Here is a 12,394-nt window from a genome sequence, read left to right on the forward strand (position 1 = left end):
TTGGGGCAGCAGATGACATTGCTGCCCCAGATCCACGTGGCCTGGTGACAGCAACTTTCACCGCCACACGTGGATTAAACTTGCTGACCTGGAAGTCAGCTTGGGAGTCATCCTGTGCCGGTTCAGGTGACAAAATGGGCCGGTCCAACAAGGGCTGAGCTGGGATGGTGTCAGCTACGTTTCCCACAACCATTGGGGGGGGGCATAGGTGTCCCCGATTGGTCCTCCACACACGGGGCTCTAGGGGCACCCTGCAAATCCTGGCCACGTCCCCTACCGTGCCCACCACGCCCACCTTTTGGAGGTCTGCCACCTTTGTCTCCCTTACTGCTTGGTCGCCTCCCAACCATGGCACTGATGTTGTTGTGCGTATGGGAGTTGCAGTAAACAACTGTCCGGGGCAATTGGGGTGAAAGGGGTAGGGTACTAGATGGAATTCGTACCCTAGTGCTCTAGCAAGGCTGTATGTGACCCCTGGGGGAAGATCACGGGTCACGCAACGCACAGGCACTCCAAAAACAAAAATACACGTGCACGCAACCCCTGGTAGACCACGTGCGTGGAAAAATGAACCTGCACTATACTGTGGCACCCAGAAACACAAAAATAAGAGTATGCGTGTTACACGCAGCCTACAATGACCTCTGAAGGGGTACGCGACACACGGGGGCAACCACAGTTGGAAAATACGTGCGCGACTCACCGTCTGCCTTGAAAAAGAACGTGAAAAAGACGCGTGTGTGCGCGTTGGCAACACCCCCGCCAAAAGAAGAAAAGAACGCAGTCTGAGGAAACCGGGAGTACGAACTGGAAACGTTGTGAAGTAATCGCGTGTGAACCGACAAAGAAGTACAAGAAACACCTGCTCGCTCTCCACAAAAAGCACGTACAAGAAAATAGCGTGATACTCGCACCTTTTAAGCCAGCCCACACGTGCAACGTCACTTACACACTTACGCGCTAAGGGACTTTCCTCCAATAGCATGGCGACGTGCAGTTTTCTGACGTGCTGATTCACAATGCACCCGTGTTGTGGGGAACGCCCGCGCGCATAACGTCACTTACGCGCTAAGGGTCTTTCCTTGGATTTCACGCTGACGTGCACTTTTTTCACGTGCCAAATCACTCTGTATCAAGCTGGCCACGGGAAAACACACGGAAGACCACGTTCCTGCCCAAAAGGCCATTTTCCTGCCCCCAAGAGCCCCGAGCACGCTCCCACCAGCCATCTGCTGCTGCCTTCTGCCCACGTGCCCTGCTATTTGGTGCCTGCACGTCAGCCATCTGTAGGGGTCCAGTTGCTGTGTCCGCCCCTGCTGGAACAGAAGACTCCCGACTGGGATACCATCGCTCCATAGCCCAGCCCCAAGACCCAGTTGCCCACCCACGCCTGCCTCGGGGGTCGCCATGTCGGGGCAATCACCATCTGAGACCACTGGCGACCCCCAGCCAGAGAGGGAGAGGGCCACCAGCTTCAGTGAGAAGGAAATTGGTGTCCTTTTGGAGCATGTCCTGGGGCATTATGATGCCCTCTAAGGAACATCACGCGCCATCAAGGAAGGACGGGAGAGGATCTGGGAGAATGCAGTGGTTGCCATAAACGCGGAGCGGGTGGCAACCCACGACATCAAGCGCGTCCGGAAGCGCTGGGAGGACTTCAGATACAGGACCCTCTACAAGGCCTGGCGACTCGCGAAGGCAGAGGATGCAGAGGGGTGCCGGGTCAGCATGTGCAACATCCAGATAAGGGTCCTGGAACGCGTAGGCCCAGCGCTCGACGCCCAGATCCTTCTGAGGCAGACCCGTCTGGAGTTGAGCGGTAAGTGGCCAAGCCTTACTGTGTGAGACAGGGCATGTTGCAGTGTGCTGGTAGTCTGATACTTGCCTGTATGTGTGACATAGGCCATGTATGGATGTGTGTGTGCAGGAACATCATGGTCATGCATGTGAGACCAGTAATGTGTGAACCACATGGATGGTGCATGTGTTCCAATGCAACATGGGGAGCTGTATGCGGAATGCACACATGAATGCATGCCAGTTTCTGTTCTTGGACATGGAGGGGGGGTGAGGGATGGGTGCTGCTCTCATGTACATGTATGGTGCACATGTGTGTGTGTCTGAGAAGTGTGTGTGTGACTTAGAAACGCCATGGATGTATGACACATGTCCGTGATGATGTGTAGATTCACTCATGCAGTGCGATCACCGTTGTATCCACTGTGTGTATCCACTGTGTCTGTGATGTACAAGCCATGATGCATGACCCTCCGGTGATGTGTGTGCATGGGATCAGTGTGAGCCATGATGGTTAAAAGAGGCCCTTGTACATGGATGCTGATGTTGATTGCAGGCGCCTTGCCTGTTTCTGCATGTGTGTTGCGTGCATTCACCCATGTATTGTGGAGGGACAGGATGGAAGTGACATTTGACAGAGCCACTCATGTGTTATTGCTTCCTGTCTAGGGGAATATTGTACTGTACCCTGATGCTTGTGTTATATATCTCCCTCTACGCAGCGTCAAGTGAAGAAGAGGGCGGAGATGGCGCTGTGGAGCCAAGCGGTGGGGATGCCTCCACCGGGCGGCTACGCAAGGCCCAGCCACCCTCCCAGGAATTGCCATCATCCGGGAGCGAGGGGACTGGTGCCGCGTCTGCCACTACGGCTGTAGCGGAAGGGCCGGGTGAGCCCCCACAGGGGCTTGCAATGGCGTAAGATGGTGTGGAGACATCCAGGTTGGTGGTCTCCACAGAGGAGGAGGAGCCTGCTACTGTGCCGCACATGGGGCCTGGTGGGGGTAGTACCACTGGTGCAAGTGGTGCAGTCCAGGGCCAGGGTCAGGAGGCAGCACAGGTCTCCGTGGAGGGGCCTGTGCATGTCGCTGTCCTTGACCCTGTGACTGCACCACCATGCACCAGCAGGGATGCCCCATCCTAGGCCCGTCCGCAGGTAGGAGGGAGTGCCACGTCATCTGCCTCTCCACTACCTGAGGGTCCCATGACCGTATGGGCTCCGTCCTGGTTGGTGTCGCATTGCGCACGCGTGACATTCGTGATGACGTGCGTGCTTCCTGGGTGGAGCACGCACGCCATCACGAACAGCAGCGTCGCGATGTGGCACTGTTGGGAGGGGCCCTGGTCGGTGGGTTCCTACATGTGTCGCGCACTCTGGCGGACCTCTCCTCCTCTGTGGAGACTATGCGCCAGTCGTTTTCCCTGCCGTCTTCCGGCCCAGATTCCACCAGGGCTCCCTGTGGACCTGGCCTGACCAACACAGCCAGCTTGGTGGAGATCCCATCCCTGCCCCAGTCGGGAGTCGACGGTCCAGCAGGGGTGGACATCACAACAACTGGAGACCAGCTGATGGAGGATGTGCAGGCATCATCGGACAGGGCACACGGACAGCAGCAGCAGCAGGCTCTAGGTGGGAGCAATGATGGGTCGGGGCCATCGACATCAGAGGGGCAGGCATCGACCAGAGGGCAGGAGGACCCTGGAATGGGTGTGTCTTCCGTGTGGCTGCGGTTGGGCCGGCGTATAGATGCGGAGTGGCGGCGGCCAGAAGAGGCACAGCTCACAATGGTCAGGGCAGAGAACTCCATGCGGAGGGCACTGAGGCGGGCCGAGTGCCTCGAGGCTATTCGCAGGGAGTTGGAGTCCAACATGGCATCGTCCCTGCAAACCCTCTTGGCCATGGAAGGGGACCGCCTCCAGGACATTGAGCAGGAGTTCGATGATGCCCTGGCCTGGGAAATCAGAAAGTGAGCCGTCGGACTAGCCCACCGCCATTGTATATAGTTTTTAGTTTTAGGTTTCATTTTCGTTTTCCTTTATTTTGGGGTGTTTGGACTTTGTCCCACACATTTGTATATAGTTTTTTTATTAGGTAGTTTTTTCCATAGGTTTCTGTTCTTTCGTTGGGCTCATGGACCCTTGACAATTGATTGTACATAGTTGGACAATGGATTTATTTGAACTTTTTCTTTGGATTTCACCATGGATTAATGGATTTTATTTTTTACGATTCCTTTGGATTTGCTTTGGTGGAGGGAGAGTTCGCACTATTTTTCTTTTGGATTTATTTGGATTGGTTATTCTTTTCATGTACTCATCTTTAGGACATGCTTTTCATTTCATGTTTGCAATTTTTTTAATGCTTTCATTTCATTGCTTTATTTTTGTCCATAATACATTATGATATTTGACTTCCATGTGTGTAATTTGCTCTTTGAGTTCATGCATGTGAAAATGTGGGTTTACACAATCAATGCCAACCAGTGTGTCTGTGTGACGGACATGTGTTGATGTACATAGTTGACTTTTGGTTTGTGTCTTGAGGTGGATTGGGAAATCATTGCGTCTCAAGACTGGGGTGGCATGCTGTGGTATTTTGTTGGAGATGTGGGCCATGATTGTACATCATTATGTCATGTAAGGGGGGGACATGAGTCAGGGCCTGAGGCTCACTGCTGGGTGGGTGGGGGTGCTGGGGGACATGAGTTGGGGCCTGCTGGCAGGTGCCCAACAATGCTGGGTGGGTGGCGGTGCTGGGGGACATGAGTCGGGGTCTGCTGGCAGGTGCCCGTCAATGCTGGGTGGGTGGGGGTGCTGGGGGACATGAGACAGGGCCTGAGGCTCACTGCTGGGTGGGTGTGGGTGCTGGGGGACATGAGTCACGGCCTGCTGGCAGGGGCACGTCAATGCTGGGTGGGTGGGGGTCCTGGGGGACATGAGTCGGGGCCTGCTGGCGGGTGCACGTCAATGCTGGGTGGGTGGGGGTGCTGGGGGACATGAGTCAGGGCCCGAGGCTCACTGCTGGGTAGGTGGGGGTGCTGGGGGACATGAGTCGGGGCCTGCTAGCAGGTGCACCTCACTGCTGGGGGTTGCGGGTGCTGGGGGACATGAGTCAGGGCCTGCTGGCAGGGGCCCGTCAATGCTGGGTGGTTGGGGGTGCTGGGGGACATGAGTCAGCGCCTGCTGGCAGGTGCACCTCACTGCTGGGGGGTGGGGGTGCTGGGGGACATGAGGCGGGGCCTGCTGGCAGGTGCACGTCAATGCTGGGTGGGTGGAGGTGCTGGGGGACATGAGTCGGGGCCTGCTGGCAGGTGCCTGTCAATGCTGGGTGGGTGGGGGTGCTGGGGGACATGAGTCAGGGCCTGAGGCTCACTGCTGGGTGGGTGGGGGATATGAGGGGGACATGAGTTGGTGATCACTAGTGCAAGGTGACATGTGGGCTGGCTGGGGGGCATGCCCATGGTGGATGGGCTGCGTGCGGGACATGACCAGTGGTGCTGGGTAGTCCCCTGTGGTGTGGGCTGCCTGCAGGGACCGTGGAGGGGGTAGAGGGCACACCTGGGAGGACCCACACTGCCAATTCACGTGTGGGACTCAGCCGCGCATCCCACTGGATACACGTACCCCGCTCTGACAGCGAAATCGCATGTGAAACTCCCCGCGAAGCCCAGTAATACACGTACCCCGCTCACACAGGGCCAATCGCGTGTGAAACTCCGCGCAAACCCCAGTAATACACGTACCCTGCTATCACGGGGCCAATCGCGTATGAAACTTCCCGCGAACCCCCGAAATACACTTACCCTGTTCGCACAGGGCCAATCGCGTGTGAACCTTCCTGCGCACCCCTGAATACACGTACCCCACTCGCACAAGGCCAATCGCGTGTGAAACTTCCTGCGAACCCCCGAAATACACGTACCCCGCTCGCGCAGGGCCTATCGCGTGTGAAACTTCCTGCGAACCCCCGAAATACACGTGCCCCGCTCGCACAGGCCCAATCGTGTGTGATTCTCCCCGTGCAGCGGGGTACGTGTATTCAGAGGGGTGCGCGGGGAGTTTTACAGGCATTTTCGTGGTTCGGGGCCTGTATGCTGGTCCACTGGCCTGTGCGCCATGTACGGGATGTGTGCACTGTACATGGCGCACTGGGAGGGGTTAAGGGCGTAACTGGCAATGCTGCTGCAGGGTCGCTGCGCCACGGCTCGTAATGGATGTTAAAATCCATGAATACGCTGTGCGCGGAAATGTATTTTGGCGCACGCGGCTGGCGCAGACTGTCGAACGCGCACACTGTGCGCCAGCTGCGTGCGCCACTTGTGCGCTGAATTCTATGAATTACCCCCATAATCTATTTATCACTTAAGGCTGTGGTGCAAGTGGTCGTCACTCTGTTATGTTCTTAATTCAGTGACTTTGTGCCTATGCCACTTCTTATGACCAATGCTAGCCAACCCCATATAATTACTACATTTAATTGTAAAGGGAATAAATGTTGAAGCACACAATAGATAGCTCATTAGCCGACATTCGAAACATTTTCACATATGGATGTTGCGGGGGCAGTGAGAATGATTTCAGACATCTGACTGGCGAGGTGAGAATTTCTGGGGGAGGGAGCCGGGTGGTAGTGAACGCCAGAAGGCCCCTAAAACTGCAAGTAAAGGGGGGAGCATTCACTAGGGTTGCGCCCTTAGGCGTGTAATGATCTGCCTCCAAAGATAACATAGTTCTGCTCCTTTGCATACCAACAGGATCAAAATGAGAATGCATTTTTTTATTTCTGCAATGAATAAAAATGGAGTTCGCAAAATTCTTATGAAATATGTTTTGAACTCCAGGATCATCAATAATGACTTGAATGGTTAGGCAAAGGAACAAACCCTGGAGTTGCCTTTTTAACATTTAAGCTTTTTTGATTGTGGAAAAGTTATTCATATGTGTGACTTGCCTTAGACAAACAAGAAGGTCAACAAGGGTATACAGTAGAAGGAAGTTGTAAGTATATAGTTGGTGGAAAAGTGTGAAAAAGTGTGTAGTGGAGGAGAATAGTTGTAGTCATGGTGGAAAAAGCAGTCTTTAGAGAAAGTTAGGTAATACAGTAGAAACTTTGTTATCCAACAACCTTTTAACCGGAATGCTCCATTAACCGAACCTCTCATTTCTTTATTTAAGGAAATGCTGGTTAACAAAGTTTTAATGTCGTAAAACCAACATTTTCGGATGACAAGTGCCTGTAAACAGAGCAGCAGGCCAGGAAGCTTTGTTATCTGGCCTTTTTGCTTTGTATTTCAGCATTCATATATACAACCGGTTTGTTTATCCTGCACCTTTGCTATCACATTGGTGCCATATAATTAATCTTTTAGTGTACTTGTCAAAAAATTCAGGTAGGATTTGTGTAGTCTTAAAAACTCCTGACAAATAACCCCAGATTAAAAGGTCATTTATATAAAGAAATGGAGCTTAATATCTGGGAAAAGTTTTAGGGAGATTTTGCTGAATCTTAACGATCTGTTCTATTTTCTTCCTTTTCAGGGGAAATTAAATCCACCCAAGACAGGAGGAGTGCTCTCCATCTATTTCGCCTCGGGGATGTGATGATTCGGATTGTAAGAAGTAAATCCCGCCCCCTGCTTCACTTCATGCGCTGCTGGAGCCTCGTCGCTCCTCACTTGGTAGAGGTGAGATAGTACAGAAGCACTGCAATGGCTTTGAGGAAGTTCTGTACTGTTCGATTAAAAGATGCTGGGAAGTTTCACTTTTCTGCATTATATATGAAATGTCAGACCTTTGGAAGAACAGATTTGAACCTTAATGACATTTATTTTTTAATATTGCACTAATTTAAAAAGGACTATTAAAAGTCATGGCACATTTTTATTAAGTTCCTCATGTTTTCTTTAATTTTGAACGCTGATACTTATGCATCACCTTTCTAATTGTGGCCATGTTTCGTAATAGTGGAGTAGTTAATGGAGCCCCCTTTTTTTTGCAGCGTTACATTTTTGACAGGATGGGAACGCCCCGTAGGTGTGCTTAGTCCCGCCCCCTTATGATATGGTTTGATACAGACAAGATATAAAATGAATATAAAATTAACATCATAGATTACTATTTTATATAAAATGTATATATATTTTTATTTATTAAAAACTTTTTTTGTTCAGTGCGATAAAAAACATACATACTTGCAAAACAGTCTACAACAGAGTTGCGGTTTATATATCGACCAGAGGAATACGTACAGAGACATGTAGGTGACATTCACGTCATATGATCAATTGCATACCAATTTCGTTTGGACATTATTTAAGCATATGATCCGAGCGGCAGGGACTTTACCGACTCAGTTAATGCCCCGGGGTCCATAGGTATAGGCCCCGAGCAAAGCGAGGGCCTTACCGAAGGCCCCGGGGCATTACCTGACTCGGTAATGCCCCCGCCGCAAGGCTCATATTGCTATTAGTACCCCGGCCCGCATTATGTACGTGACCGGGGCACTAAAAGCTTTTTTTTTGTCCCGAAACGCTGGAGCGTTTCGGGAGAAAAAAAAAAAGATGAGAAAGAAACTGGCCGCCACCATGGAAAGGGTAAACGGAGTCCACAAGTGTTACCAGCGCGTCCACTCCCGAAAAAGGATCAAAAAGAAGGTAAGTGGGGTTGGGATGGGGTAGAAAAAAAAAACGGTGAGGAACGAGTGAAGCCTCCAGCCGTGTGGAGGCGCGCAGCGGGGATGGCCCAGCTCCGAGTGTCCACACGGCTGGAGTCTTCCCTCGTCCCCCGCCGGGGACGCATTAACAAGAAGGTAAGTGGGGGGGGGGAGCAGAGGGAGGGAAGTGAATAAAAAAAAATATACTAACCCGAGTCCCTGGCGGGGGGCCAAGGCAGCCTCTCAGCCGGGGAGGCTCGGAGCGGAGATGGCCCCGCTTCGAGCCTCCTCATTGGCTAAGAGGCTGCGGAATCCCGACAGAGGGATTCCCGGCCTGGTAACGACTCGGCGAGGGCCAATCAGAATGGCTCTTTCATTCTGATTGCGCCCTCGCCAGGTACTAATATAAAGTGTTCTCTGCAGTTTAGTACACCCGGAACGGCTCCCAGATATTTTTCGGTCTGCAGCATGGCAACACAAAGACACATAGGCCTCCTCACATTCGTTGGCGTAGGTCATTTCTCGCATCCACATTTTAATGTCTGGGGATGAGCTGGACTTCCATCTTAAGAGAATGCATTTCTTGGCCAACAGGCAGCTCTGGTTAAAGAGTCGCCTGAGTTTTACCGCTATCTTGCCTATCTCACCAAAAAGATATTTGGGAAGTGTCAAATGTGGGGGGACACCCGTGCATGTATGCAACACTTCTGCAACTTCATACCAGAATCGGGTTACCTTGGGCCATTTACAGTAAATATGGAGTGCATCAGCGTCCTCCGCATTGCATTTGATACATGCGCTAGATGACTTTGGGGCAAACCGGGCAATCTTCGCAGGAGTATAATGTAATCTGTTGAGTACATTATAAAATGTATATTTTTTATATAAAGTGTTTCTGTAGTTTAATAGGATGTTGAGATGATTTGATATAAAGTAAATATAACATTTATATAAAAATGTGGGCTGGGAGCACTCGTGTGCGCTGCTGCCTTTTGGAGGTTGAAGTGAGCTGTGAGGAGATAGACTGCGAATGTTAGGTTTTTGTCATGGTGACTCATTGATGATGCTGGAGTGGGTTTGGCTATGTATATATTATTGATAAGCCTTTGAATAATGTTTATATGCACTTGACATTATTTTTATAGAAAATTGGTGGACATTTGATGAGACTTTAAATAATGTTTAAATGTACTTTATATTATGTTTATATAAAGTTGGCGCACATTTCGATAACAACTTGAAAATAACTTATATTATTTTTATGTCCATGCATTTGATACAACCTTAATAATGTTAATATCATTTTGATATGGCTTAAGGCTGTGATGGCATTGGGGGCGGGCTTTACAACCCGGATATATAGCTTTTTGTGGTGAGCTGGAAAACACAGCACTTCTTGACCTTTACAGGGGCTATTCAGGTGGTTGTGGAGCAGCCATTTGCGGCCAATGCGAGCTCTGAAGACAAGGACTATGAAGCGTAAGGAACTCAAGGTGACAATAGTAAAGACAGACACAAGTGATCACAGTTCAAGGGTGTTTATTAAACTGTATGCATGTTGGAAAAATGCCTAATCGAAACCTAAATCTACGATGGGAGCAAGCTTCGACCATCAAATGAAAAATAAGGCAGTTCTTGTAGTATATCGTCAAAATCAAAGGGCCTATACTAAAAATACTATTGCCAATCCTTACAACTGAATATAGAAAGAGCGTGGGATAGGGTTCACAAGAAAGAAATAAGTGTTCCCAAATAATAAATCGGGATGTGGTGACCGGGTTCTCCCTTCCCAGGTTTGGAGCATGGGATAAGGTGGGACTCCTGAGCACAGCAGTCTCTCCAGCTTTCCTAGCACAAGACGACAGTTCAGCTTTATGTATCTAGACCTTTGATGGTTAAGTCTCTTTTTGGGATAAAAGTCTCTTGCCTTCGAGGCCTGATTCCTTAACAAACATAAACAAAAAAGTTTCTTCTGTTTCCGATTTCACTTGGGTGATGTTTCTTCCCCCCGGTGTTGAAACCGCAAACCACAGGTTCTTATTTGTATGCTCACGAGGTATATGCAGTGACTGGTGTACTAGTCCCTTCTGACTTGAACCCTGTACAGCCGGCGTCTCCTGAAACAGTGTGACCTTTTTTCCCAAGCACCACCCTAGCTTTTCTAAACCACAGGCAGGACAGTGATTAGAGCAAAAGAGCAATTATACTGCCTTGGTATGCACCAGGGTGTAAAGTAAGAGAGGATGGGATTTGGTACTAGAATTGGAATGCTTATAATTATGGTGAAAAGGGTAACAGAACAAACCTGATTGTTTGGACGCTAAAACATTTTTCCCCCACCCAGATCAAGCTGGCTTTGTCCCGGGGAGACAAACGTTTGACGACATCAGGCGAATATCCCGCCTGATAGAGAAATCAAACGCGGTGGGCTGAGGGCAGGAGTGTTAGCCCTAGATGCCGAGAAGGCTATGGGGTTCAGCCTGGTCTTTCTTCGCCTGCTTAAAGCTAACTACAGAGCACCGCACATCAGACTGGCTATCAATGGGCAACTTTCTCGGGAGATGAGGGTAACCAGAGGCACGAAGCAGGGCTGTCCCATGTCACTGGTCTTATATGCAATGTTCCTCAAACCCTTCCTTGCTAGAATCAGACAGGAAAGAGGAAAGAGCAATAAAGGGGATCAACTTTGGAGGGGAAGAACACAAGGCAATGGCCTTCGCAGATGATCTTCTTGTTGTGCTGACGGACATGAGCTCTTCCCTCTCAAAGCTAACGGCACTCCTACAGGAATTCAGCAGAGTGGCTGGCCTGAAAACTAACAACCAAAAATCTGAGCTAATGATTCTACAAGGGTATACGTCCTCTATAACCTCGGACACAGGGCATTTCGCGAGAGCAGAGGGATCCCTCCAATATTTAGGGGTGACCATAACCAGCAATTTTGAGGATATGTATCAAGCTATCTACCCCCACCTGCTGGAATCAATTAAAACGTGGGTGAGAGAGAGGAGGCTCCTTGACATCTCCTGGATGAGCCGCAACAGGGTCGTCAAAATGATAATTCTCCCCAGAGCGCTATACTACTTTCAGGCCCTCCTCACGGCTGTCCCCAAAATGTTTTCAAAACTCTGAATAAAATGATGCAGCACTACGTCTGGCAAGGGAAAAGACCAAAAGTGGCTTCGAAGGTCATGATTACTCACACAGGGGCAGGAGTTATGGGAGTCCCAAACTTTCAAATATACTACAGGGTGGCCCAATTGAGAGTAATTTGAGACTCGTTCAAAGGGAACCCGGACAGCATATGGCGAAGGATGGACAGGGCGGTGGTGGGGAGACCCCTGGACGAGGTCCTTTGGTGCCCCAGAGCTTACAGGCCTTAATGGGGGACACATGGAATGCAATGGTCAATACCAGTAGGGTCACATCCTACCTGTCACCGTTCACCCCGTATTCCGAAATCCACAATTCACCCCAGGGATGGAAAAAGGAGCATATGCTAGGTGGGGAGATTCAGGCTGCTCCCGCGCAAAGGACATCATGGAGCGGCAGGAGGTTAAGTCTTTTCTGACGTGCAAACAAACAATGGGATTGAGGGAGGAAGATAGGTTACGCTATGCCAAACTGTGGCACTGGCTCTCCTCATGAGATATGAAACAATCCACCACCAGAGAACTCACACCGTTGGAAAAATTCCTGCTGTCTAACACAGGTGACAGACAAATGATCAGCAAACTATACAAAATCTTCACCACCCCAGTGAGCCAGGTCCAGTGGCCCTATACGCAACAATGGTTGGACACAACACCCCTTCCGATATCCGAAGAACAGTGGTGGGAAGTGTGGCAGCGAATCCCCAAACTAATGAAAGGGATGCAAGTCAGGGAAATGTAAATCAGGGTGCTGGTGCAATGGCACCTAACACCGGAGAAGCTTCATAAAATATCC

The 12,394-nt window shown here is 50.3% G+C and overlaps 1 protein-coding gene across 2 annotated transcripts in view; it reads left to right on the top strand.

Moving 5' to 3' along the window:
- Positions 1-12,394, top strand: part of ARFGEF3 (ARFGEF family member 3) — a 1,236,769-nt gene that overhangs the window by 798,373 nt on the left and 426,002 nt on the right. For both annotated transcript variants that reach the window (XM_069608078.1, XM_069608079.1), the window contains exon 21: positions 7,333-7,478. In XM_069608078.1, coding sequence (XP_069464179.1) covers positions 7,333-7,478 — 146 coding nt within the window. The remainder of the gene's footprint in view (positions 1-7,332; positions 7,479-12,394) is intronic.

The sequence above is a fragment of the Ambystoma mexicanum genome, chromosome 4q (genome assembly GCF_040938575.1).
Source record: "Ambystoma mexicanum isolate Mex_15411 chromosome 4q, UKY_AmexF1_1, whole genome shotgun sequence".
In the NCBI taxonomy this organism is placed as follows: domain Eukaryota; kingdom Metazoa; phylum Chordata; class Amphibia; order Caudata; family Ambystomatidae; genus Ambystoma; species Ambystoma mexicanum.